This window comes from Anser anser, assembly GCF_964211835.1.
Source record: "Anser anser genome assembly, chromosome: 7".
NCBI lineage: Eukaryota > Metazoa > Chordata > Aves > Anseriformes > Anatidae > Anser > Anser anser.
Window position 1 is genome coordinate 28,453,410 of NC_139727.1, and position 27,064 is coordinate 28,480,473.

The 27,064-nt window shown below is 48.2% G+C and overlaps 2 protein-coding genes and 1 long non-coding RNA gene across 6 annotated transcripts in view; 2 read left to right on the forward strand and 1 right to left on the reverse strand.

The window, feature by feature from the left end:
- The first annotated feature begins 466 nt into the window (after nucleotides 1-466).
- LOC310902631 lies at nucleotides 467-21,075 on the forward strand. 4 transcript variants are annotated; one of them, XR_014586853.1, is made up of 7 exons: nucleotides 467-973; nucleotides 3,218-3,427; nucleotides 5,662-5,812; nucleotides 6,249-8,479; nucleotides 11,882-14,950; nucleotides 16,162-16,264; nucleotides 16,824-21,075. It is a non-coding gene; the product is annotated as an uncharacterized lncRNA (long non-coding RNA). The 4 variants fall into 4 exon arrangements; XR_014586854.1 differs by lacking the exon at nucleotides 5,662-5,812; XR_014586855.1 differs by lacking the exon at nucleotides 3,218-3,427.
- On the reverse strand, nucleotides 1,499-5,650 carry CALHM3 (calcium homeostasis modulator 3). The gene is made up of 3 exons (XM_083844473.1): nucleotides 4,166-5,650; nucleotides 3,142-3,397; nucleotides 1,499-2,368 (listed from the first exon to the last, which is right to left on the reverse strand). The coding sequence occupies exons 1-3, from the start codon at nucleotides 4,450-4,452 to the stop codon at nucleotides 1,928-1,930; spliced, it is 984 nt and encodes a 327-aa protein (XP_083700599.1). The 5' UTR covers nucleotides 4,453-5,650; the 3' UTR covers nucleotides 1,499-1,927.
- A 484-nt stretch (nucleotides 21,076-21,559) lies between the features above and the next one.
- Nucleotides 21,560-27,064, forward strand: part of NEURL1 (neuralized E3 ubiquitin protein ligase 1) — a 153,871-nt gene continuing 148,366 nt past the window's right edge. The window contains exon 1 of the mRNA XM_083845074.1: nucleotides 21,560-21,919. Within this exon, the coding sequence (XP_083701200.1) occupies nucleotides 21,835-21,919 (85 nt within the window). The 5' untranslated portion in view covers nucleotides 21,560-21,834. The remainder of the gene's footprint in view (nucleotides 21,920-27,064) is intronic.

The window sequence follows — 27,064 nt, forward strand, 5'->3', positions numbered from 1 at the left end:
GCAACCAGCTTCAAACTTCCAGATCTAGAGGAACACTTTGGCTGCAGCCTAGAAGCCATGTGTACCTAAGCTCCCCCAGGCCAGCCAATCTTCTTGCCATGACCTGCCAGAAAACAGCAGTGTAGGCATGTAACCAAATTAAAGCCAAAACTTTCAGCCCAGTCCTTGACCTGAATAGTGAGTGAGGATCCGGATCCTGGCATTTATACGTGATAGTTTCTATGCAGCCGAAGTAAATACTGTAGTCAGAGGTCATGGGGCTAGATTTTGAAAAGTCCTGCGTAAAGAAGAGATCTCAGAAAAGCAAATGCAAATAACATTAATGTTAAGAAAAGTAGTTCTGATTGCTATATTCTTTATCTATCATGACTAGACATGAAAATCTATGATAGCAATTTTGCCCTTAAGATAATTTTCTTTTTCTTTTATTTATTATTATTATTTATTTATTTATTTTTAACAGGCTCTGTACCAATTTTCCTCTCAGAATGACTAACAGAAATATGACCCTTGTGCACCTTTTGTATTAATTAATTAGGTCAACTCTAACCACTAAGCCCCTTGTCAGGTTATTTCTACTACTGATAAGGAAAAATTGACCTTAAAACATTGAAGCCAGGTAGACAAGCCTATTCCACAAGGCCTCTTGGCTCCATCCTTGTTAAGTGAAATCTGCCAGGTGTGGATCATTTGACCTTTCCTATATAGGAAGCACTAGGAGTTGTGGGGAATTGCCTCCCCAGGGGAGTTTGAGGCTCAGGTTGTCTGGGGGTGTTTTTCTGCTGTGGTGAAATGGACTCAGTGTTCCCCAGTAGGCTGCTTTTTCTTCATGTTTTCTACCGCCTCTGTGAAATAGTTTTAGTGACCCTATGAGCTAGCTTCTTTGGTGGTGCCTTCTCAGTACAGTAAAACCCTGGTGGTATGACTTCACTGTGAAGTAGTTTGGAAGTGACTCAAGTTCAGATGCTGGCAAGTAAGTGTTCCTGTGTTCTGCAGTTGTTTAATGTTGAGGGGTTTGAGTACTTCCTTCACCTTGTCTGTTTTCAGTGAAATTATCCTTTGGGTAGGTTGGTTTGTGCTAAAATCTAGTGGGGGAGTGCTTAAAATCCAGATTCAGGCTTCTCAGGCAGAGTTGCTGCATCCTGCCCATGGCACAGTGCTGGTGCTTGCAGCAGCCACCTGAACCCCAGCACGTTCCCACGGCTTCCGGTATGTGAATCAATGCCTCCATCTCCTTTCCTTCTGCAAACCCAGCTCAGTCCAGGGACACTTACCTGGGAATATTTTCAATTAATTCTTTACAGCTCCTTTAATTTCAGCATGTTGCCATATTTTGTTTTGAAAATGCTTGGAAGTATCAAGGGGTTGTTAGAGTGAGGCTGAATAACTTGGCAGCTGGGCTGGGGGCAGCCAGAGCGCTCAGCAGATGGGAAGATGTAGGAGGTGGTTTGCCTTTTGAGTAAACCTGTTGGTGTGGTACTAAAAAAGTTGCCAGTTTCATTTCAGTGTCAGCACTGCTGGCTCTCCCAACCAGATTTTGCTGAAAGGGGCAGGAGCTGCTCACACCTCTCTGGAGCTGTTGCTCCAGCCAGTTTGAGTGTCCATCCACATGTTGCTGCCTCGGTTAAATCCTTCCTCGAGCCAGAAGGGTTTTATCACAGCTGTAAGGAGCTGCAAACTCGGAGATGATGCAAGTGCTATGCAGAGCCCTTGGATAAGAAATGTCATGAATGGTGACTGAGTCTGGGACTTTGGGATTGTTGGAGCTGAGCCTCATTAGTTCAGCTGGGCAGTTTTGCTGGATGCCCCAGAGCCCAGCCTTTGGGTTTGGGGTTCTGGAGGATGACAGTGGTGCCTATGTCTTCCGTCTTCTAGGCACTGCTCTGGGTAGAGATAAGGCTTTGGTGTCTTTGGGACAAAACCCCCTTTACACATTGGTGTGCTGGGGGAATTTGGACTGGGCACGGGGGCTGCCTGCCCAGGGTGGAAGAGATCTCTCTCTGCCCAGGGGATGTCTCTGGGTTGCCTGGCTCACATCCAAGGGAGGTTTCTCATAATACCATGTTTTCAGAAGTTTGTTCACCTGATCCTGGTGTGTGATGCCTCGTAGAAGATCTTCCTCCTTAGGCAAGTCGAAGCTGTGCTGCCTGATCTCTTCCTGCATGCTTTCAAAGAAGTGGAGGATGCATTTGTGAGCAAAGAGCCGGCTGTGCTCACAGCAGGTTTCCTCAAAAGTCTTCTGCTCAATGTCAATGTAGTTGCTCCAGTGCCGGGTCTGCAGGAGGGCAGCCTGGTTGAAGCAAGGCCTGAGCCAGCGGGCGAGGAAAGCTGCTATGATGAGCATCAGCAAAATGCTCCAGCCGAGGGCCTGCATGATTAGAAATAAGCAGAGGAACAGGATCAGCAACAACACGAAGGCAGCACAGGCTGTATCACTGAGACAGGGAGTCTGCATGGCTGCAGATCTGGACTACTGTCCCCAATCCGTCCCTTCAGTCCAGCATCCCAAACTGCGCTCAGGGTGGGAGTACTGGGGAGGTGGATTTATGACATTTATCTGTGCATCAGCAGCTCAGCAGAACAACTCTTTGCAAAGTGGGTCTGGAGTGTTTGCTTTGAGCATGGGAGTGCCCCATATGAAGGGGACTTCAGTGCTCCCCTGATGGCACGTACTAATCTCCAGGACATTCACCTGCCACCTACGCCAGCTTCAGGTGTCTCTTTCTCTCATTGTTCCAGAGCAAACTACTTTCATCTCTCTTGGCTTTCACGGTCCTTGAAGCAGCAGGTCCTGCGTGCAAGGTTAGAAAGGTCTTCTGACCCTGAACAGACAGGGCCTTAGGAGACCCCAATATTCCTTACTTCTTACTTGCTTTTTATTACCTGGGTTTAGAAGTCGCTGGCTCTTCTAGAAACAAAATTCAGTTAACTAAGAAGTCCTTTCCTTCCTTTCTCTCCCTTATCTGGATGACTCTAAGATCATCACCGAGGGCAGCAACACTTGGGGGCACAAGGCAGCAAAGAGCAGTGTTGGTCGCAGCAGGACCACGGTGAGGCTATGCTGAATCAAAGGAGAGTGGGATCAGTGGATGCCTGCCCTGAGCATTTCAAGGGTGTTGGGCTGTGCTGGCAGCGACCCACCTGGGACCAGCAGCGCAGGTACCTGGACACTGCCCGTCGGGACATGCTGTTCCCCACCAGCTCGTCCTCCTTACAGGGCACCTTGGCAAGCAGCTCCTGCGCCTGCTCTACGGTGGCATTGGTGAAGCCTGGGAACTTCTCAGGATCCACGGAGCTGCTGAAGGCACAGATCAGGCACTTGCCATCCAGGAGGGCGACCACGATCCAGACAGCTGGGGCAACCATGGCTCGCTGCATGATGGAGGAGCACATGTACCTGGAGCAGGAGGGAGACACGGGAGGGGAGGTATGCGGAGAGCCTTCTCCTTGCCTGGAGCCTTGGTGGACGCAGGCTGTCTGGGCTCTGCAGCTCTCCCAGAGCAGATGCACAGCTTTCCCCCACGCCACTCCAGCTACCCTGTCTTCTGCTCTGGGGTCTCTTCGCTGGGGCTGATCCCCAGTGAGGTCTGGTCCAGTGCACAACAGGGCTTTTTTGTTTCCTACTTTGAAAATCCTTTTCTGAGAGACCTTTCTCACCCTGCTCTGTGCCAACCTGTGCTCTGGGTAAAGGTTTGTCTGCAACAGGGTGAAGCTGATTCTCCTCACCCTGTGTAAGTCTGTAATAACTTAGGTGAGGGGAGGGAAATCACAGTGCTGTTGATAAGGAAAGCTGTGATGGAAATGCCACACTTTCTGCACATTTAAACACCTCATCTTTTTGCACATATAAGCCCCATGAGAAAACCCATGTGTGCACAAAAGGGACAGGCAGCACCGCTGTTTCCCAGGCTGGCAGCATAAATGTAGCTGCTTGTTTCAAGATGTTCCTGCCCTCCTTTGCTGGGGACAGGGCTGTGGTGCTGCCTTTCTGCCTGCTGTGGCCACCTGGGAAGCACTGACAGTGCCCCAGAGCCTGGGCTTGTGGGGTACGGTGTTGGGAACTGAGTTCAGAGGAAAAGAAGTGACTGAGAGGATCAAAGATACAGAGAGAGACAGGATAAATGAGAGGTGGGAGGGGGGAAGCCTCTCCCACTGCAAACCCCACCTGATGACAGCCAGGTCCTTCCTCCTGCGCCCCTGCGGCCGCCTCCACTCGTCCAGCATCACCAGGGACTGTCTGTTGAGGATGAGGCCACAGAGGAAGAAGGCAATGGGGGGCACGAACAGGATCCCCAAGCCGTAGGCCATGTTGTACTGGGGCAGACAGGGGCAGCTGAAGTCAAAGCAGGTATAAATCTTTATACTGGCCAGGGCTAACAGCCCACAGATTCCATTCATTACAGACTCCGAGTTGGACTGGAAGTACTGGAAGATCATCCGGAAACGATCCATTGTTCTCTTTCGGCCAATTCTCCTCCTGGGAAGTCCCTGGGCTGCCCAGCACAGTCTGTCTCCTTTCCTCCCCCTTTCTGCTGCCTTGGGGGATGATGAGGATGGAAGAGGGCACGCAGTTTCCACAGGTCTGTCTCTCACTGTTGGGTTGGTAGCTTTTCTAGGTGAGCAGATGGATACAGCCTCTGGGGGTTGTTTTTTCTGCCCTGTTTTTCATTTTCATGGCTGTCCCACGTGCCAGCCAGTGACAGCCTTCAGTAGCACTGGTCCCTCCCTCCTTTCCCAGGGCTGCTCACTCACAGCAGTGAGCTGTCAGCAGATGCCCGGGAGCTGCCCTTTCCCCATCAAGAAATTAATCATCTGGGAGAAACCAGGAGAGTCCAATTTGCTCATCTGTGCAACCTCTGCCTCCCTGTTTCTTTTTGGCCAAGCAGATCCCCAGCCCTGAGCGGGCAGGGAGGAGGCAGGGAGTGCACGCTTGGCTTTCAGCCCACACTATCACCTCTAGCTCAGATTTCCCTAAATGAAAACGGGCTGAAAGGACCATCCCTGCAGTCTAGAGGCTGTGAGGATTAACAGTTTTCCAAGCCTGGAACGGCACCTCATGGCAAAGATTTTGTACCATGGAGGCATTTGTGGCACACCTACCTTCACATCCGAGACCCTTGCATTGTGGCAGCTCATATTTCCCATATAAGATGCTTGTCACAAAGCTGGTGAATGACAAAAGATGCCATTTTGTGTAAGAGTTTTATGGAGGGAAAGCTCATACGTGTTTGCTTCTAAAGCCTCTGCTTGTGCTGCTGCGGGTTGTGTGGCTCTGCCTGCCAGTGAAAAGGCATCGTTGGCACTGGATGTGCATTTTGGCTCAGTGTGCACTGGAAATCCTGCAGCCAGCATGAGCTGCACAGGGCAGTTTGTATGTGGAGGGGCTCCTTCTCATTCCTTGTCAGAGAGCACAGTGCAATCACAGCAGCTATCATGGAAAAAGCATGAGAAAGCTCCAAGTGAGCTCATTTATCCCACAGGACTGTGTTATCATGTTCTTGTCATGGGCCATTTTAATTATCCCCAAGACCATTCCTCCCTTCCTCTCAAAAGTTTTATTTCATGGATAAATACAACTCATTATCCCACGAGCTATCTCAGTTCTATTCTGCTGTATCCCACACCACTTTTCTTTCTGGCTCTCATCTGAACACCTTTCAGGTTTCTTCCCAGCGCAGACTTCCAGAGGTGAGAGTGAGAGGACCCGTCTCCACCACAGGACACTCGCCTCCAGCGCTGAGGTTCCTGCCCATGCCTGCTCCTGTTGTGGGGCAGGCTGCCTCGGTGGGATCACCTCCATAGGGAGGGAGGGGTACGTGTATGTAGATGCTCATGGGCACGCAGAGCGGTGTGCAATGCGTGCTGACTCACAGGGTCATCGTGTCGTCTCCTCCAGTCTAAACAGCAACTTGCACAATTAGTGTAATGAAATACAGTTGCACCAGCCATCATATTTGTGTTGTCCTTGACTAGCGAATGGAATTGATTGTTAAAGTGCATCCATCAGCAGTAAAAACCCGTGGCTAATCAGCCACTGTTTGCATTTTGCCATCATACGGCATCAGGACCCCTCGCTGAACTCTGCAGGTGATTTTTTAGCCAGGAAGCAGCCTGTCCAGCTTCCAAAGTGCTTTAATGTTTGTTGGGTTTCTCATTTAATGGCTTGCATTTATGTGCTGATGGGTTGGAAAAGTTCTGTGCCCTTTCTGTAGAACAATTACTTTAAAGAAATTATTTTGTCTTTCCAGCTTTCCTGGCAAAAACCTAGGAAAGACTAAATAGGGCCCTACAACTCAGGACAACAAGATATAAGAAGAGTAGGAAGCATTCTCTGGGCACCGCAAGCAACAAGGAAATTTTACTTTTCCAGAATAGTCTCCTGGCCTGGATGTCAGAGGTCCATAAAAGATGCCTCTGCTGTGAGCTGGGGTCTTGCCAGTAACTCTGAGCTGAGACATGGGGTCGCTGAATCATAGGAGGGAATATTCCTCCATTTGTTGCAAAAGGAGCTTCCTGGGGTGAGAGAGAAAGAACCCTGAAGGTAAGTAAGTTGCTAAACATGGACAAATGTTCAAAATGATTTCCAAAACCAAGCACATTTGATTATCCATCTTGCTCATTTGACTCGGGCATGGTCCTCTGAGTTAGGCAGCTGCTCCTTGGCAGCTGATCTCCAAGACCACACTGGGAGTTCAGTGCACCCTTTGTGTGCCCACATGGGACAGCCCTTTGGTTTTGACCCAGCAGTGTAGCACATCAGAGCACTGGGAAAGGGAGAAGGACATGTTTCCCTATTCCTTTGTGGTTGTAAAATAGCAGGCATGGGCTTTTTACCTGAGATGATAGACAGGGTACAGGGCATGGGAAATCATCATTGTATAGATGAAAGCTTTTAGTCCATCACAGCCTTCTTACTTTAGGGAAGAGGATAATTTCACCACCAAAATTCATGTTGCTCATTTTAAGTAGGACAAACTCAGCAGGATGATGCAGTCGGCTTTGTGCATGCTTTGGGTGCCTGTTCTGCCCCAGGACTGAGCTGGTACCTGGGGAGCAGACATTTCACCCAAGGCTTGCTCTGCTGGAAAAAGGCCTTTGCCACCAGCACCCATGGTGTGGGAGGTGCTGAGTTACCTCATTAGGAGCCACTGGCAGTTGTTTATAACTTTGTCAAATTATTTAATTACATGGACTGATTTTTTTTTTCTGTCCTGAATGTCTGCCTCAGGCAAAATATTTTTAGAAAACTGCTGCATGGAATGATCAGCTGCTCCTGGGCTGATGTAAGGGCAAAAAAAATGGACTTCTTTTTCTCCCTTAATCAAGGGGGGTTGTGCAATTGATCTGCAAATGCATGGCAACCCTGCCACCCACCCGGGGGGCACAGTGGTGACTGTTCCCAATAGGAGCAGGGGTTCCTCCCCACCAGTGTACCAGGAGCCCAAATTATCACCCCACTCCTTCTTGTGTTACTGCTGCCAGCCCTGTGGTTACCCTGGGGCAAACCAGGAGCAAAGAACCAGCCCGCAGGAGATGGCTGTGAAATCAATTTAGCTCCGAATGTCTCTTCCTTCCTAATTTCTTGGCTCATTACTTGCCAGGCAGGGATGCCACCTCCAGCCAGCACTGCGTTACAGCGAACGCTGTGCAGCCAGGAGCAGCAGGCACCCAGCGACTGCTCCTCTTCTCGGCCTCTCTGTGTTCCCGCACCCATGTGCGCATGCAACCTGCCGCACCTCCGGGGTGCAAGAGCAGCTGGGTGCTCCCAGTCGCTGCAGGAGGGCTCTGGTCCTGTCTCTGGGGACAGCAGAGCAGCAGCATCGCTGCCTTCTTCGTCCAGGCGAACAGAACAAATGCAAAGCTGGCAGAGGACTTTACCCCTCGCTGCCTGGAAATCTTTCAGCATCTTGGATTTATCATGGAAGAAACCACCTTCCGTTGCAGCTGCACATGAAGAAGGACATAGGCAGTGTTTTCTCCCTCCAAATAGTGTGCAAGCTCATTGACAGCAGAGACAAACTAGAGCACTGTTAGCTCCATGGGGCAGGGAGCATCCACATCTGAGTATTTCTGCAGAGCTGAGCACTCTCCCCAGGTTAAGCAAATAACGAGTAATGACCATTAAATGATTAAAGAGATGCTAGCAGAAATAACGGCAGCATTGTGAAATGTAGTTTGTCTTCACTAATAACATTCTCTGGAGATTGGATGCTCCTGTGCTCTGCCTTGTAACTTCGTTAAAGCACCAACATGCAGCTGAGTGCCAGTGAGGAAATATATGGATTAGTTTTGTGCTTTTCTTCTTAGGAGCTCGTTATATATTGCTCTCCTGGCCATTAAAGCTTAGCTCTCTGGCTTATGTGAAAGCCCTGTTTCCTGATCTCTGCATTATCCCAACCTTGACCTAATTCACACAATTTCTGACTGAAAGAGCATTTTGCAGGTTCATTTATCTGCTTGGCTTCGAACCGATGCTGCGGTGAGTTCATTTTAGATGGAGTCTCTTCTCATCTTGGGAGTGAATTAGGGAATAAGGCAGAGAATTAGGGAATCAGGCTGATCGCTTAATATCCTGGCTCAGTGATTTTCAGACTTCTCTGATCTGATAATGCTCGCACATTTTCTAAGGGAGGTGCAAACTCCAGATAGCAGATTTAAGGCTGCTGACATTTAACTAGCTTTCCTTGTTATTTTTCTCAGACTCTTAAAATTAGGCTCTGGCCCTGGGGAACCTGCAGTTTGCAGGCTGAAAACCACTGATAACAAACTTTTCTTGATAGAGCAGTTTGTCTTCGGTGTGCAGAGGTGTCACAGAAACCACTGAGGTGTTCAGGAGGAAAAGGGGCTTGGGTGAGGGAGCCCAGCTCAGTGTGGTAACCTCAAGTTTGGGCAGCTCTCAGGGCTGACGTGGTCCTGCACTGGTGTCACTGCTTCAGGCAAGACCTTCAGTAGCTAGATTTTTGTCTTCTAAGCCACCAGTTCTGTCTCTACAGTGTTAATTCACCAAGGATCCTCTGGTAAGTCATGGCTAAAAGCTGATTCTGCAGCTGTATTTCTTGCCACTGTCTGGAGGATCTCTTGGTTGGTGGGTGTGAGAGCCCTGGAGGTGTGGGCTTTGGCTGCCAGTGCTCACATCCCGTGCCCAGGCTGGTTTGCTTTCATTCTTCTCCTGACTGTTACATTAAAATGACAGTAAAATAATAAAATCTTGCTTGATTTAAAATATGGTTTTATAAAATAACCTCCAAATTGTGTTTTGGTATCTCCATACAAATTCTTCCATGCTGGCAATGAAGAAGAGAGATCAAGGAAAATAAAGAACTACTTTCTGTTGTCAGTTACCTGCAGCTTGGGCGACAACCAGCTGTATTACCACATAAGCCCCTTGTATTTACAAGATATGAGCCACCGCACAGATTTCTTATAACTCTACTGTGGCTATGGATAAGTTACTATAACATGACTCCACCTGTACTGGTTGTGATCAGGTTTGACTCCAATACCTCCAAGATCCACAAATAATGACGTGAGAGTTCATGAGAAACTGAATAACGTGACAGACCTTTTGTTAGTGATAGAAATATTGTATCACTTCTTACATGTCAGGAATGGAAGGCGTTTGTAAAGGCAGAAAAAAAGTTTTATCAGGAAATTTCACAATTCTTTTCCACAAGAAAAAATACTTAACCATGGCCTTAAAAAAAAGTTGACTGTGGTTTTGGGTCAGGCTTCGGGCTCTGAAAGAGGGGCTTTATAAACGGGGAGCTGTGGCTGTTTGCACCCAGAGCAAAAAGAGCAGGGAGGATGGAAGGGATTCGAGCAAAGGCTCTAAGAGCTGTGGAAATAATTTTTTTATTCAACATAAAGCAATGCCTGGGCTTATGGGGCAGGCAGCGCCAATCAGTAACAGCATGTTGAAAAAGAATGAGTGCTGCGCGGCCTGAGCTCAGCGTGCAGCAGGGATCCTACGCTCCTCCTGGCCATCCATCGGTCTGTCCGATCATACTCAGAGGCAAGAGGGGGATGTTTTGGGAGCACTGAGCATCCCAGGATGGGGCCAGCACTCAGCAGCAGGGCCGGGCACGTCAGCTCTGCTGTCCCCGCTGTGCTGTCGCTCAGTGACACAACTGCCTGAACTCTGGTGCCATCAGTATGGTGTTAGAGGTTGAAGCATAAGCGTGGTTGTCACTAGGTACACCTGAGCTCATTTTATATGTGTATCTCAACTACAAATCTTTATGAAGCTAAAAATCTTAAAAGATTTGTAAATCTTTTCTGGGCTTAAAGTGTGGTAGAGCAGCGTTAAATACTTCTTATGCACTGTGAATAAACTGCAGAGGTTGTTCTGGTAGCTGAGAGGGAAGCGATCCCTCTGGCAGGGCTGGGTGCTGCTAAAGGTGATGGCCTCCACTCCTCTGCACTGTGAACCACAGAACAGGAGATGGAGTTTCCTGAGAAAAGTGGGATATGCATCGAGACATCAGAACCAAAACACTACAGACTACTTCTTGCTGCAGGAAAATCTGATCCCTCTCTGCAGGGGTAAAAGTTCATCCCGTGTCCATGGTTCGTGGTGGGGTGAGCAGGGAGATGTGCTCTTCCAGTGCCCTGTGTAGTTACTCACTCTTGGCTGCAGTGATAGTTACAATAAGCCACCTCTACGTGAGGAGGCTGTGCAGGTGGTGAGGCATGATATGTGCCTTTCTAAGGTGTGAACCATCACACAGAGGTGTAGTAGTCTGTTTGGGGTCTGGGTTTGGGTTCTCTCCCTGCCTCAGATTTCCTTCAGGCTCCAGTGCTGGCTCCAGCCTGGCCTCAGAGCGAGCCACGAACAGAAAGCTCAGCTCATTACGGCATTTCTCCACAGAGAAACACAGCGGCTGTTTCTCATCGGGAGCCCTTAGTCCCAACCTTTGCTAACCACCCTGGTCCTCACCGAGCGGCTGCAGTGCTGTCAGCCGGGCTGGGGCGCTGCCGGCACGGGCATCCCCTGCCCCGAGCTGCTGCTGGGTTCCTAAAAGCCTTTTCTTCCAGATAAGAAATCTCTCTTGTCTTACAGGTTCCTTTGGCTCAGCCTAGCTCCGACTGCTGGAGAAGAGCTATCTTTTCAGGCGTTTTGTTCAGGATTAGCAAGAGTAGGATGGTTTAGAAGCTGTGAAGAGGACATCTTAATCATCCAGGCAAATATTAGAAATTTCTCTCGTAGCTCTTCTCCTTAGCTGCTCAAAAAAAAAAAAAAAAAAAAGTTTTTTTCCAGGGATCTGGGGCTCAGGTAACAGCTCAGATGTTAGGTTGTCTGGGCATCAGTTCCTCTGCAGAGTAGTAGTGGGTTTCTGATCCTAAGTAAAATCCTCACTTCAATATAAAGATGCTGTTTCATTCCCCTACAGAAGCTAGGGCACTGGAACTAAAACACACACCCCGGAGCATGTAAAACTGCTGCTTCAGAGTAGCTGCAATTCATCTGCTGGCGAAATTAGAGTCTTGTTTCACGAGGCTGTCTTGTCTTGACTTTCTCTGTGTACATAAGCCACCTTCTCACATCATTAATCTTCTTCTCTGTGTATATTTATGTTATTTATAGAGTGCTGGGTGTCTCCAGAATGTGGTGAACACAAGCGCTGTTATCTGATTATAGCAATTTTGTCTTTCTCCCAGGAAAATAACAGCCTGCCTTAACTTCTCAGGGGGGTCTCTCCCCTTCACCAACAGCAGACCGTCTGTGATGACAAGTGACTTGTGAACGATCCTTGGGGCAGATCTCATCTATGCTTGGCCATGATAAACAAGAAACCAACAAATCCTAGGGAGATCAGTGTGTTCAGACTCAAAGGTACAGTTTTTCTTTCTCTGCCTAATTCTTATTTCTTCTCTCTGTCAGGCTCTGACTTTGGACCCTGCTTCTGGGCTTAAAAGCTTCAGAGCTCAAGCTCTGACAGCTTATCAGAGGTAAGATGGGAGGAAGAGGTGGCTGCAGGTTGCTGCGGGTTCACTGCTGCATGACTGGCCTCTGGCATGTCCCTGCTCACTGTCCCTATGTGTACAATTGTGAGGAATAATTCATGCATGTTTCTAGAAAAAGAAATCCCAAGAAAACAAACTTCATCCAAAGCACCAGGTAGTCTCATAGAAACTGTGTGGGGAAAATCAAACAACCGTCCCAGTCCCCAGAGACAGCTGGTTCTTCACGAAACAAACTCTGCCCCCTTCAGTCCTGATCCTCAGTGCAGAGCACAGAATACCTTTGGAAGACAAAACTATGGGCTGCAGTTCATAACCCTACCTGAATACAGATAGTCATGGACCTAGCAGAGTAATGGTCTTTTAGGGCACATTGCAATTTCCCATATCCTCTGCCTCAAGCTAGATCCTTGTGATTCCACAGGCAATAATTATGTGCTGTGCCTGGTATTCTGCAGAGGGTAATAATCTCCTCACTCTCCCTTTAGTAACCTCCTATCTCTGTCCAACAACTCCTGCCTTTTTGAAGCAAATAGCTAGCATCACGCCGTCAAGGATGATCGGATCCTGTGGCTTCTTAATTGCCACCCTCTGCTCCATCAGGCTCCATCTGCAGTAACAATGCTCTGAGCATGGGCCTTTTCCAAGAGCTCTGAATGCCCCTGAGCTGTCTTGTGTTAAACCTCCCAAGGAGCTCCGTGTCTTGACTTTGGTACCACATTCAGCATTAAATACATTGTTGTAAATGTATTTTTCTCCGTTCATCAGGACCTTATATGGGCAAACACCCCCTGCCTCTTCCCCTTCCTTCTCTGTAGTGCCACTTGTCCCTTTGTGCCATTTCTTGTCTTTAAACCTCATGAAATTTGCCTTTTTCTTTGGCTGATGGCAGCCCTGCTCTGCAGAATACCGTGCTGTAGTGACCCCACAGAAATTATCTGAGGTCTCAGCTGGTGTCCCTCAGCAGCTCATGGACAAGCACTTTTCTTGCAGCTGATTTCCCAGCCTTGGAGCAGCACCTTCAGCTCAGCCCGTTCGGTGCCCCCGCACGCTTTCTGGTATTTACCTTCGCTTTTCCAGCTTCTTCCTCCCATCTGGTCTCCTGCATTTGTTGCCAAGAGCTACCCTTGCTCGTTGCGAGTAAGTCATCTCTGTGTGGTTTAAACTGATTTTGGGGGAACCAAGCCAGCAAAAGGTGGCCATGAAACAACCGCAAACCGGCATTGCTGCTGCTGGTTACGAGCAGCGCCCTGAGCTGACTTCGCTCTGATGTTTGCTGGCTCTGAGCCGTCGCTTTCTGACCTGAGCAGCAGAGCGGAACGATTAGCCATATAAGTGCAAGGCAGGGGCTGTATTTTGGATTATTCAGATTATCAAACTCTCAATCTCTACATCTGGCATAATCACTGTTTCATTGCCTGCTTCCTCCGTTAGCTAAAAGTGCACTCTGGAAGCAGATAGAAGCATTGCAACCCCAGCTCTTGCTCTCAAATTCCTTCCCAAAATGAGGCTAGATTCCAATCTAAAGGGTTTTGACTATTGCAAAGATGGAGAAAGTAAAGGTAAGAACTGTAAGAATTACATAGAAGCAAGGCCCCTATCTTGGCAGTTCGCCTTAACTGCTAGCAAGACTGTAACTAGGACCTTGACCTGTTCAGTTTGTGGAGAAGAAGGTTGAATGAAGGAATGATAATTTGTAAGTGTCTTCTTTGGCTGCTGGATCAAACTGAAGAACATCTAATGAGCTCCACTGGCATAGAACTTGCAACTCAGCAAATTCGGATTGGAAGAGAGTTGCAAGTTTTTAACAGACAGCCATTTAAACATTGTAAAATTTAGTCTAACAGTGCGGCAGCTTCTCCTTTACTTGCAACTTTAAAATTAAAGGGGGATTTGTTTTCTAAATATGTTCGAGACAGTGAAAATCTTGGCATTAATTCTTAGGCAGAGAAGCAAAATTGCCTTTTGAATCTAGGAGGCATAACTCATGCAGAGACTTTTAGAAGAGATAATAATGTCAGGAATATGTTCATCAGTAAGTGAGAGCTGCAAATCTATATCTGTTCGTGAAGTGAATAATGATGGATAATGCTCAGTCACAAGGCTAGAATGCCGCCTGCAGGATTTTAGTGACAGTGTGAACAATGTGAGTGGTGCAGTTAGAAGTGTTTATTCATAGAGGAAGGCAGTGTTTAGTCCTTATGTTCACGTTTATCAGAACCCAGTGACAGTATCTGATTTCATATTGTGATCCTTTGTGCAGACTGGAAATTTTGAGAAAAGAACAGATCTGTCAGCAAGATTATTCAAATAAGCCCTGCTGGGGACTTGTGCTTCTCCTCTGTTCTTCCTGGGTTTAGATGTGCATTTTGAGATTAGTTTTGAAATGCATGCTAGCTCTTCCTGGCTGTCAAGCCAAAATTAAGGCTGACGTTTGCCTGTGGGGTTAGTCTTCACTGCTGGGACAGGGTTGTACCCTTGGAAAAAAAAAAAAAATAGTTGCACCTGTTTTGCTGAATTCAGCAGTCCCCAATAGTAGTCTCCTGGTGAAAAGTGCTTCTGTCATGAATGCGTTACAAATTGTCTTTGAGAATCAAAGGGGCTATATGATACTAAACTTGACATTTCTGAGTTTCCGGCTGGTTCCTACCATTTGAGTCAGAGCAAAGAAGAAAAACTGACTTTAGATGCTACCAGCAAGCTGCACATCCAGTGCCACCAGCACTACAGCCTCTGTAGATGGGGACGAGAAGGTGACTGCTGTCATTTCCAGGTCACCTTTTTCAGATCCAGCCAAACTCAGTGAAGTTGGCTTAGGAATCCCCACAGAGGCCATTAGGGAGTTAATAAGCAACATGGTCAGCACTGTCTGGGGACCTCTGAAGGTGGTGCTCAGCTTCAGGAACTACACAGGGGCTGGACAGCTTGGATGGAAGCTGGTCAGGAAGACAAGTACTGGATGCATCCTGCTTCTACGATCAGTCTAAGGGTGAGTCTAACTTGTCTGGCTGTTCAGTACAGCTTTTGACATGGTGCATGGTGGTTTTGTGGGGCTGTTTGCTGCCTGGGGCTCTGCAGACTGTAGAGGAATTGGAAGTAAAAATCCAGATTTTTCACATTGCTTGAAGTTTATTTGGAGCTTGTAACCCTTAGAGGCCGTGAAACCGTACTGCTGTCCAAGAACCCAATGGGGAAAGGCTGAGAGGTCTGGTTAGGAACAGGATTAGGTTGGTCCATCGTCCATCACCATGCTAGGAGTGGGGCCAGGGACTTTCTGCAGCCCATCCAGTGAGGAATATGCTGTGAGGGGAAGGAGCTGGACCAAAAAGATGTAAAAACGTCACCAGTCCTCATGTGCAGTATGGCTGGGAAATACTACCATAAAATAACTCCACCTGTAGGCAAAACAACATGTAGGGTCAAGACCTTAATACCTTGGCAGATGAATATTGAGTAGTGTGTCAGAGTTCTTCCTTTGATAATCCAAACCACATTTTTAGGCATTGAGGACGTCAAGCACTTTTAGACATAACCCTTAAGGCACTTGCCTTTTTTCTAACTGACCATATTTAGTAAAGGTTTGTTTTTTCCAGTATCATCCTGAGGAGGATGATTTCTCAGCATGATGTAAAGCTGGCTAGCATTGACCCAATTAGAAATCTGAGCACCTCTGCTGTTAATTTGGGCAGTAAATCTAATTAAAAGCAAATATTTAGATGCAGAAATAGGAAGGAGGTATGAGGTTGGCACCGGCATCTGTCATCAAAGTCTCGATTTGTTCCTGTTCTAACAGAAGCCCATTTAGATCTGCAAAGAATGTGGGATATAGAGGTATAGAGAAATATCCCTCAAACTCTGTTCTTCCACAGCAGTTTTTTTGCCATATCAGAAATATCCACTGTCTTGACCATGACATCAAAGAGAGATTGAAGGGAAGGTCTATTGACCAAAGAAAAATGTTGAGGGAGAAGTTACCCAAAAGTGAAGTGAATGGGCACACACACAAAAAAAAACAAAAAAAAACACAAAACAAAACACCCTGCAATGCTGGTAAATCTGTGGAGCTGGTAAATTCACCTTAATGTGCCAGGAGGGATCTCTGCTTCGTGCTGCTGGAAGTGGGGGTTCGGTCTGGCTGACAGTGAAAATCCAAAGGGAAGATCAAAGACCTGATTATTAACTATGCTAAAATCCTGTTAGATTTCTCTTGTAGATCAAAGGACCCTTTAAAGAGGGAGGAGCTGATTCCCCTGGAAATAACTTCTGCTCAGCACAGGGCTTTCATGTAAGCCCCAGCTTAGTGGTAAGATCTGGGCTTCTGGGATATGGCACAAATGTGTTGCAGTATGGTTATTCTCTGCTTCTGGGAGCTTTCCTCTGTGGGAGGAAGCAGCCTTGGGCTTGCTCTAATACACACGTGGGGTTCAGCAGGCCCCGCCAAACTCCCCGGTGTGGGGAGCACAAGAAGTTTGAATGAAAGGTGAGCTAAACCCTCCTCAGGTAAGTCTTACAAGGCTATAGGTGAGATGTGCATGCCAGAGCTCAAAAAAATATAACCAGTAAGTGTGGGAGAAATCCATATTTTCTAACCACCCTATTTATTCTACTTGATCAATAATTATCTTCATTGCATTAATTTTGAGCCTAGTTCATAGCAAACGTAAGCAATGCTTTGAAAATGGCTGATAAAAATGCAAAACTTTTTGGGTTCTGCTTGTCAATACAGGGACCAGACCCTTACCATGACTTCCATCCCATATCCAAACTGACTTTCTTCATTAAAATGGAACTTCCCAAATGAAGCAATTGTCCAAAGGAAGTGGTTCTCTTACTTTTGCTATTTTCCTTGCTTTCTCATATAGTGAAGTTATTGGATTTGTATGAAGCTTTTCACACAAGCAGCTTCAGAGAGAATGAAGTCACCAATGAAGTGAAAGAAATGGAAAATCAAAAGATGATAAGATAAAGGCATCTCTGCAGCTGACTTGATCTGGGTCCATAAAAACCTGCATGGGGAGATTTGTGAGAGGATGAGGCTCCTTCATCTGTCACACGAAGACACTACATGGGGCAAGGCGTGGAGGTTCAAGTTCGCAAACTTAGAGCTGGAAAGCAGGCACTTGTTTTTAACTGGGAGACCAACTGTTGTAGCAGTAACTTCTCTTGAGCGTGAGTTCTCTGCTGTCACTCTGTGCTTTCAGGTCAGAGCGTAGATCTTGAAAATGGTGCTGTGGGAGAACCCTGAGTTGCTCCTGCAGTGCAGGAGTGGAGTTTCATGCCCTCTGTCACACTGGAGCAAGATGATGCTGGATATTGTGGTCAGCAGCGGTCCCCACACAGACACACACTGACTGTTGGGCATTGCAGCAGGGGATTGCATTACTTTTTAATATGGGAAATGAAAGAGCTTTGCTTACTTTTATGGAAAATGCCTTCTAAATAGTCACTGCTGTGAACATACTCCATGAAGCTGCTTGATGGAAAATTTATTAGGTGGTTAATCTGAACCTAGCAGCTACAGAAGAGGCATGAGGGGAGGAATGTAGGAGGGCTGGGGTAACAGAAAAGTAAATAAGAAAAGTTCATGTGGTCTCTCTGTGCTTCTCTACCTCTTCTGAAAGTTCTCCCTTTCTGGAAACGTGAAGTACCATTTGGCTTTGGGGATGAGATGGGGATGAGAGCCAAGCAGGGTTAGGGCAGACTTTGCCAGAGCTTGTGGGGCAAGAGACAGAAAGAACTGCACAGTGTGGGGTGCAGGGCTGGAAAGAGGCCAGAGGCTCAGGGTATGCAAGTGGGCTGATTTCTACAGAAAAGGAAAAGGGGGCACTCTGTCATGCTGGGGGATGCTGGCAGTCAGGGTTAACTAAAGGCCTGTGGTCCTGCAGGATGGAGCTGGGACTCTGAAAAGCCTTGAAAAGCAACTCCAGAAGTCTGGTGCTGTTAGGAAGCAGATCCTGCAGGGCTGCGCAAGCATCAGCTCAGGAGAATGATTTTTCCTGTGGCTTCCAGGACGGATATCTGTGTATATATGAGGCACCAACATACTGTGTAAGTACTACTTGTGTTTCTGCATCTTGTCTTCAAGGTCAGGCAGCAGCTTCTGCTCTCGTGCAGGTCCTGTGCTGACGAATGGGAGAACTGCTAATGTAAAGGTCAGAAAACAAACAGAACTAATCTGAAACATTAAGCTGGCTGTGCAAAACATGTTTTCCTAGTCTGCACACTGCAGAGCCAGTGTGTCATGAAAGATTGAAACTTTTTCCCTATCTCACTCATAAAAAAACAAATATCTACATTTCTTGTGAGAAAGGTGACCTCAGATTTAGCTGTCTCAGGGAAGGAATGCCAAATTGGAAGATCACCTGTCATGATGTCCTTTTGCTGACTGCTGTCTTAAACTGAGCATTTTATAAATGCTAATGGGGATTTGCACCATCAGCCTCTCCACTTTAAGGTAATATTTCTAGATATATCTTCCAAGACAGTGCTGGATGCTGCTGTATAATCTGTTGTTTTCTGGCTATGGCTTCGTGTGTACTCCTGCTCATGTGATACTTCATAATTACTCCTTGTTTGTGGTTGCCTGGTTTTGTGTGTAATCCCTCGAGGGGTGATGAGCCTAGAAGGCACAAACACAGGCTTTGCAAAGGGAATTTTTAACTACATTTTCTTCATTGCTGCACAGCGCTACGGAGTTAGAAATCTCTTCAAAACATCCAGAGTCCTTATATGCAAGTGCTTTCATCTGATCTTGCCTTTTTCATAGTCTGAAATTGTGCCTGGGTACCAAATCTGTGACAGCCTGGCCATCCTTCTCCGGCAAGCTCTCTTTGCATGTGACAGTAGATGCTACCCTCGAGCCGTCTCACTAATCCTCCTCCACATCCAGTCTCTCTCCTCTTTGACATACGCCCGAGCTGAACAGCTGGAGCTCATCCTTGCACTCGGCTTTTGGGTAGAGAGCTCATGGGTGTTGTCGTGACTAAAGGCAGCAGATGCTGTTTCATGCGCAGATGTGACTGCGCTGTGGCTTTCTCCTCGTGTTCGTTCACGATGACAATCACAATGTTAACACCTCTCCCAGAGCTGATGCTCGTTTCAGGTGAAGTTCATGGATTGACTGCATTGTCCCGACAGACTTCTCAGCACGGATTGCAGATCAGTGGTCAGCTGCCTATGCACAGGTACGGAAGGTGGAAGGGAATTATAACGTAGTGCAAGCTCGCTCTGCTCTATCACACAGCGTTGTCTCTCCACCACACCCTCCCCACTCCTTGACAGGACTGGTACCAAGAAATTGCACATCCCTAATTAGTCAGTTCAATTGATACTACTGGTGCTAAGAAACAATCAGTATCCTGACTTACGGGCATGGAAGTCCTGCAGTTCTGGCAAGCTGTTTCAGTGTTCCCTGTTGCTGAAGCACAAGAAAAAAGCAAAAACCCAGAATCAGTATGATCCTGTTTTGTCTGTCAAGGGCCCCTGTGATCACAGAGCATATTTCTCACCCTGCTCAACATTTTCTGCGGGAAGAACTGACACAAGTTGGCAAGGACAGCACCAGCCCCTCCTTCCCACTCCTTACCCAAGCAGAGCCATGAGCAAATTCAAATACTCTTTGATAAAGTGAACCAAGATATGATCACAGCAAAACCCTGGTGCTGTTTTGCATTCCTCCCCACAGTGTTAATGACAGCCTGTGGTGTGAGGCGAGGCGAAGCCCACCCCTCAGAGAAGTTGAGCACGTTGCTAGGGCAGATCTATACGGCTTCCTGCTTCCACTGATGGAATTGTGTTTTACCACGGCTCCCCAGGGGTAGCAGGGACCTGGCTGAGGACGTAATCTACAAGCCATGTGTGGTATAATTTAATATTCGTGCTATGGTCCCAGGATTAAATTGGTGCCTGATGCCTACAACTCAGATTGGATTTGGTGGAAGTGAAAGGCTCTTGGTCCTTCTGGGAGCGAGCCCAGCACACAGCGAGGTATCACACAGCGCAGTTAGCGGGCATGATGCATGCGTGAGTGCCTGTGGTTTAATGGGTGACTGCACAGAGATGTTCCCTGTGCTGCTATTTAGATGCCCACCATGCCTACAGTTAAGAACTCGGGGAAAAAAATATCATTTTTCATGATCTCTTTTATCCAATGAGAAGAGACATCTTTCCATTATAATTTGCCTTACAATGACGCTTCTTTCTACCATATAGAACAAGATTTCCAGAAGAGTGTAAGTCCTTACTCAAGACCTCTTACAATTCAAGGACAGGCACAGAGAAAGAATAGAAAAAAGGAAATGAGAAAGAATGGGGATTTTTTTGTTGTTGGTTGCAGACGGTTTGATTCAGCAGGATGGAAGACATTGTGTGGCGAGGGGGCAGGAGCTGGAGTTGCCCGTCTAATGCCCGATCCAGTCTTGTGTTTCTTTGTGAGCTCGCTGTGATGAGCTGTCTCGAAGTAGTGTTCACAAAGGATATAAATAAAGATGTGACTCAGTCTTGCAGTCTCTGTCCCACCTCTGCTCACGAGCTGCCTGCTGGTGGACCCAACACACCAGCAACACCCACCATTGACAAGCTTGTGTCTGAGCAGCAGATCAAGTGTTTTCAGAGAACAGGGGATCTTTTGGCTTTTTGGGTTGGGAAATCATGGCCATAGCTGTTTTCAATGTTGAAAATGTTCACATGTGGTCCCTGACCAGGAAGAGCTTTTCTTGTATTTACGAGGAAGTGGCAGAGTGGAGGTAAATAGATGGACAGATGGACAAAACCACCTTTTAGAAAGAAACAGCATTAGAAATTTCATTCAACAGAAGGAAGGAAGATGACATTTTGGAGCCCTGACATAGCTGAACTGAAGCTGTTCTCAGTCTTCAGCATTCACTGAAACCCCAGATGAAGCTTGCAGGTGTGTGCATCTCCAGAACCAGGAGTCTCAAGAAGAAAAGTTAATGCAAATACACAGTAGACGAGCATCCTATGGGGATTTATTTTAATGTGGGTACCTCCTGAACTCCTCCAGGTCCTGGGTGGTGCTCCTCACAGTAAAAATCCCTTTATGGCTTAGGTGCTGCTGGGTGAGGATGAAGGGAACCCTGCTGCCCCATATGGTCCCAGCTGCTTTTGTGGGGCATCTCCCCACCTTGCAGATGTGAGGGAGGTGGTGGTGTGCGGCTGCACGAGGTGGCTTTTTGGGGGGGCTGGGGAGGGGAATAATGGCACTGGCCCTGAGATGTCCGTTCCTCATACATCAGCTCAAGCGTCCTGCTCCAAGGGGAGATTGGTGCTGCTGGGTGCAAGGGGGGGATGTCAAGGGATGCCGGGGGGGATGTGAAGGGATGCCAGGGGATGCCGGGGGATGTGAAGGGATGCCAGGGGATGGCGGCTCGCTGCCGAGACCCCGGCCACCCCTTTCCCTGCACCGCGGCTGAGCCGCGGGGGTCCCCGCGTACCCCCCACCTGTCGCTCCAGGGGTGCCCCCACCCCCTGCCCGCCGTTGGGGGGGGGTCAAGAAGAAGGGGGGGGCCGGAACATCTGTCTCCATAGCGACGGGGCGCGGCGGGGGGGTCTCGGTGCCGCCGCCCCGCCCCGCCGTACCGAGCCGCCGCGGAGCCGAGCGGAGCCGGCGCGGCCCCGCGGAGGGCGGCGGCAGCGCGGGGCTATGGGGCCGGCTGGGAGCGGGGCCGGGAGGGCGGGCGGAGAGCTGCCATCCCCCTAAACCCCCCTAAGCCTCCCATCCGACCCCATCCCATCCGACCCCATCCCATCCCAGCCCGCTCCGCCGCCGCTGCTCCCCGGGAGAGACCCCTCGCGGTGCCCTCCCGGCCCGGCCCGGCTCGGCTCGGCTCGGCTCGGCCCGGCTCGGATGCCGCCATGGGCAGCCGCTTCTCCAGCATCCCCGCGCTGCCCCGCGGCGGCCAGGGCCGGCTGCACCGCGCCCGCCACCATCACCTGAAAGGTAGGGCTCCCGGAGCGCCCCGACGTGGGGTGGGCACCCCGGGGACCCCCGGCTGGGACGGGCACCCCGGGCTCCTCTTCGGGACGCGTTGGGTTCCCTGGGTGCTGCGGGGTGGGACGGCCCCGTGCCGGCACCCCGGGGGAGCGAGGGGACAGCCCGTCGGAGGAGCCGGAGAGCTGGAGTCTCCCCCCGGGTGCTCCTCTGTCAGGGAATGCTTCGCATCGGCGTCTTTTCTGGGTGCCACGGGAATGTGTCTGTGTGCGTGGGGCTGACAGCCCTGTCTGGAGGAGGGCAGGGGGTGTCTGGGGCACCCTGGCCAGCTTACATGGCTATTCTGCTCCTTGTGAGGATGAAAACCTTTTCGGAAATCCCTGGGCACTTGCAGGACCAAATCAGATGGGGATGGCTTCTGTAAGGCGAGCAGGAGTGACTGCCAAAGTCGCCTCTGTCCCTGCCCTTTTTTGCCCCTCTGGGCTGGGAGGCTGGTAGCAGAAAATAACCCGTCATTCTGGAAAGGGATTTCCTTGGGCAGCAGCACACGCCGTACGTGTTCAATGCTACCTGGGTACCTCTTTGTTAAGCACGTTTTCACAGCCAAATGTGAATGGTGGGGGCAGAGGATGTCAGCCGTCCCTCCGTGAGCAGGGATCGAGGGCAGGTGCTGTCCCCGCAGCCGTTTCAGGTGATCAAAACTTGTTGCAGCTTCACCAGTGTTGCAGAATTTGCAGCCGGCAGCATGGGAGACAGGGATGCTGGTATTCACCCTCGTTTTTACTGAGGTTTTAACCATAGTATAGGGGAGTGGAAAGGGTTAATAAGGAGCTGGGCAACTGGTTGTTCTTCTGAAGGATTTTCTAATACTTGCACTATACTTCCCTTCCACCTCTGTGCTTGGATGATTTGGACCAGTTGCATGAACTGAGGGTGATTATACCACGGCTGTTAATGGCCATGCAAGGAGGCATTACGGATGCTTGCTGCTCTGCCATGGACAAAGTCAGTCAGAAACCCGGCCCAGATAACGGCCGTGCTTAAAATCAGGCTTGCGAGGAGGAGGGTGCTGAGCCCTAAATGGTGAACCATCACCTCTGTCAATGCAAACAAGAAGGTGCACGAGATGCTGTAGTAGCTGGTGTACGATTGTAAACTACCAGGGAGGATTTATCTCTGAGAGTCACGCTGTCAGCTAGAAATCTTTCTGGATCAACCTTAAGCAGATAAGAATTTATAAACTGGAGCCAGAAGGGACACTGCCACTTAATCCAATACCAGTGGCTTACGTGAGATTTCCAGGATGCTCTGTATGAATCACCTGATTTGGGGGGAGGGAGCCTGACGGCACTTTTGTTTGTTTTGTTCTTCCTTTAATTTCCATTTTAATGAAATTCCTACCTGTGCCAAGGCAGCAAGTAGAAATGTTCTCAGACCGTAGCACTGACATCATTTTGATTTGGAGTAAAGAGTTAACAAGACATTGTCTTTGTTGTAAAAACCAAGCGATTGCCAGGGACAATATGTGCCTTTTCTGTCTTTTTTGAAACCAAACTGCCTCAGGTCCTACATTTAAATGCAGAATAAACAAGTCTGATTGGATCTGACAGGTTCCTGTAAAATGCTCTGGAGGCACAGCAAAGTATGAATGTCACACAGTTTTGTTACAAATCTGCCATTTAACATTTTGTAAAGTGTATTTTAATTGAAGGTCCCCAGTTCTTCTTCCCTCTGTGCCTCGCTCGGTGAGAAGGACACTGAGCTTTGGTAATTTGGCCGCCATCGAGTACTCTCCTAGCCTGGTGCCAGGGGTGATTTAGATTCATTCGTGCTCAGGAAGAAGCTGTGACTGCTCGTGGTGGTCTGGGGACTCTGAAGTCAGTCCCTGAACCTTACAAATTCATCTCTGCTGTGTAAGTAAGACCCCTGTAGATCTGCTTCCCACACATACTGAAAGTTTTTATACCTTTCTTTTCTTGCTAGTCCTGCTAAAAATGTTCACCATTCGTTAAGCACATCTTCTGAAGACCCTAAGATACTTCGGGTGGCACTGAAGGCATAACACAGAAGTATCATTGAAGACTGGCATGGCTGGCAGAGTACTTGCTGTGCTTTTGGTGGCAGTGCATAAGAAGGAGATCACCCAGCTGAATTCTTGGATTTCGGCTTCAGTTTTAAGACCAGGTAGCTGGAATAGGAAGGTCTCCACTGAAGATGCTGGTGAGAGTAAATGTGGAACCCCAGTCTGATGATTTTACTGCTGCTTTCAGAGCTGGACAACACTTTAAAATGTGATCTGTCCAGCCCTCCCAGAAACCTCTGCTTCTGTTCATTAGAAACTGCTGGATGCAAGGACTTTGGAGTTACCTATTCCAAAGCACTGCGTCACCCCTGATATTGGTGTCAGAGTTGTGCCTGCAGGCTTTGGCTGGGTTGGAGATGGTGAAAACTAAAATAATTGAAAACAGAATACATTCGGGACCTCAGCTGCTCAGGTGCCACAGTCTTGATGTGGCTGTTAATCTTGAAGCCATGGCCAGTAGCTGGAAGGAGTTTGTCATTTGATAGTATAATGATGGGAAGGTTGAGGTGAGATAATTTTCAGCATTTCTGAGAGTTCTTCACTTCCCATAATCCAGACGTGGCTGTTTCCCTGGGGTGACAGAAGGTGATCCATTGTGTACTTTCCTAATGAGCAAAAGATTGTGATTATCTGGTAACAATCTCCTTACGTTGCAGCCAGATAAACTCCAGGAAATTTTTGCTGTCCACCCTCTCTGAAATATGGTTTGGGATTGCTGTCGAGCAAGGTGTCTCTTAATTCTCCTTTGTAATCCTGCTGTAGCTGTAAGCTGCCCTCCTTGCCTAGTCTTACCACTTCCACACGTCTGGAGCTGTTGCATTGCTTCCTTAGCTATTGCTCAGCCTTGCTAGGTCTGTTTAACTCTTCCTGCTGTGATTTGTGGGCTGTGCACCCCATCAGGACTGTTGTGTAGTTCCCAGAGTTGCTGGCCCAGGATGCTAGGAATGCGGTTTTTGCTGGCCCTTGGACAAGAGGTGAGGTATGGGATCTAAATTCCATCTCCTGGGCTATGTGGGCAAGCTGCTCTTTATCCTCACTTGTCTTCATGTCCTCAGCTGCAAGAAGGCTTAGCTGTTTCTGTGGACCACTGATCAATATTAGATTGTAAAAGCTGAGAAGTCTTACTGTCTCCTCTCTTAAGCCCTTTCCTCCAGCATCCTAGGCAGGTTTGCTGCTCTTTCTTGAACCTCCTCTTGCCTTGGAAGGTTGTTTTCCATGGAGAGAGACAGTGAGCAGGATTTCTTCCCGTCGTGTTTCTCACGGGTTATGATATTTATGCAAAAGAATGCATGCACTACGTTAGAGACAGCCCAAGGTAGTCAGGGATCCTCTTCTCAGCAGTGGCTGATTACTCATGGGTTACTCGTTATTGTTTGTGTTGCAGTGGCATCTGGAGGCTCCTGTAGAGATCTGAGTCACGCTGGGCTGGGTGCTTCTACAGCCTGTGCCGAAAGACCGTGCTGTACTTGCTGCTCGTTCAGACAGATAACTCTTGCTCATGTGTCTGTGTGATCTCTGGGACAATTTGGGGCTTATATCTCTAAAGTACCATGAGAAGCAGGCTGGTACCTTGGCAGGACAGTTCTTCTGAGTCTCTTCTTTTGCTTTGGAAGTCTGAAGTCAGTCTACAGCAGTGGTTTGCTGAAAGCTGGGACCCTGTCCTTCTGGCTGTGAGCCTCCAGAAACACAACCGTTGTGCAGCACAGCACCCTGGAGATGGGGGCTTCCCTCCTTCCCTTAGCCCCTGGGGATACCAGTCATCACTACGTCTTACATGATTCTGTAGTCTTTGCCGGCATTTTTGCAGTTGCTGTTCCAAATTTTACATATCCCATTGACTCATAAATGTGTCGGACATTTTTCTCCTTTCACTGGTATTTTATGAGCCTCTGAAATGAATGCAGGAGATAGGAATCTGGATGGTGGAGGCATTTCAGTAATTTTATGTTGTTGACAGGAAAGAATATCGTGCTGCCAGCTCCATTTCTTGTACTTGCTAGATAAAACCAAGCGGGGAGGAAAAAGACATCAGCAGCTGGTGAACGAGGGGATTAGAAATCGGGGTGCAAGCAGGGCATCAGGGAGAATGCCAGCCATGGTGCTGTGGGATAGCCTCAGCTCCCTCTGCTGTCATAATTGGTTCTTCGAACTATCATTTTGTTTTCTTCCAGCCTTAGGGAGTCAGAAGTATCACCATCACAGGCTTTGAATGTTGCCTCTGGCTCCCTGCTCTTCTGCTTTTGTTCTGTCCTGGGGTTTGCGTTTCCCTCTGACCTGTCAGTCTGTCTGGGTTGTAGGTGTAAAGCTTGTCCTGCCTGAGGTTCCCAGGTTTGTGTGACCTTCTCCCAAGCACTGGATTTATTTCCCCAAGTTACTGAACTTTGACGTATTGAATTTAAGCTGCCTAAAATCGCCTAGTGCTCCAAACACAGCAATTTATTGACTTTACATTTTTTTTCCAATTGTCTCTTTCATAAGGTACAGAGGCCTGTTGGTGAAGCAGGTAATGGTGCAGCTCGTTGGAAATTTCCCAGGAAATGGTGTGGTGCTTTGCCGACAGGGACTCTCTGTATTTCACAAGGGCAAGAAAGGCCACTTCTGAAAACCACTAGGAAGCAAAACAGCAGTGAGGTGACTGAGCTGAAAATGTTAGTTCAAGGCTCAGTAGTAGTTAAAAAAAAAAAAGGCAAATGAAATAGTAGAAATCATAAGGGAAGCCAAAGAGAAGAAAATAGAGGCTATGATTAAATTGTATAAATCTTGATATCTGTAGTTCTGCTTCTTCCCCTTCTTAAAAGATACAAGAGATCTGGAAAAGGTTTGGAGGAGGGCAACAAGGGTGGCGATCAAAGGTCTGAAATAATTTAATGTAAGGAATGATCAAATAAACTGGGACTCTTACCTCTGGAAAAAGGGACAGCTGCTGGGGTGGTAAATGATAGAGATTTGAAAGTCCTGGCTGGCACGCAGAGAAGGGGCAGAGCTCCACACTCTGCTGTCTCTTCCAGTACAGGAACTAGGAGGACATCAGGTGAAGTTGGTAGACCCCAGGTCCCTTTGAGCAGATGGAG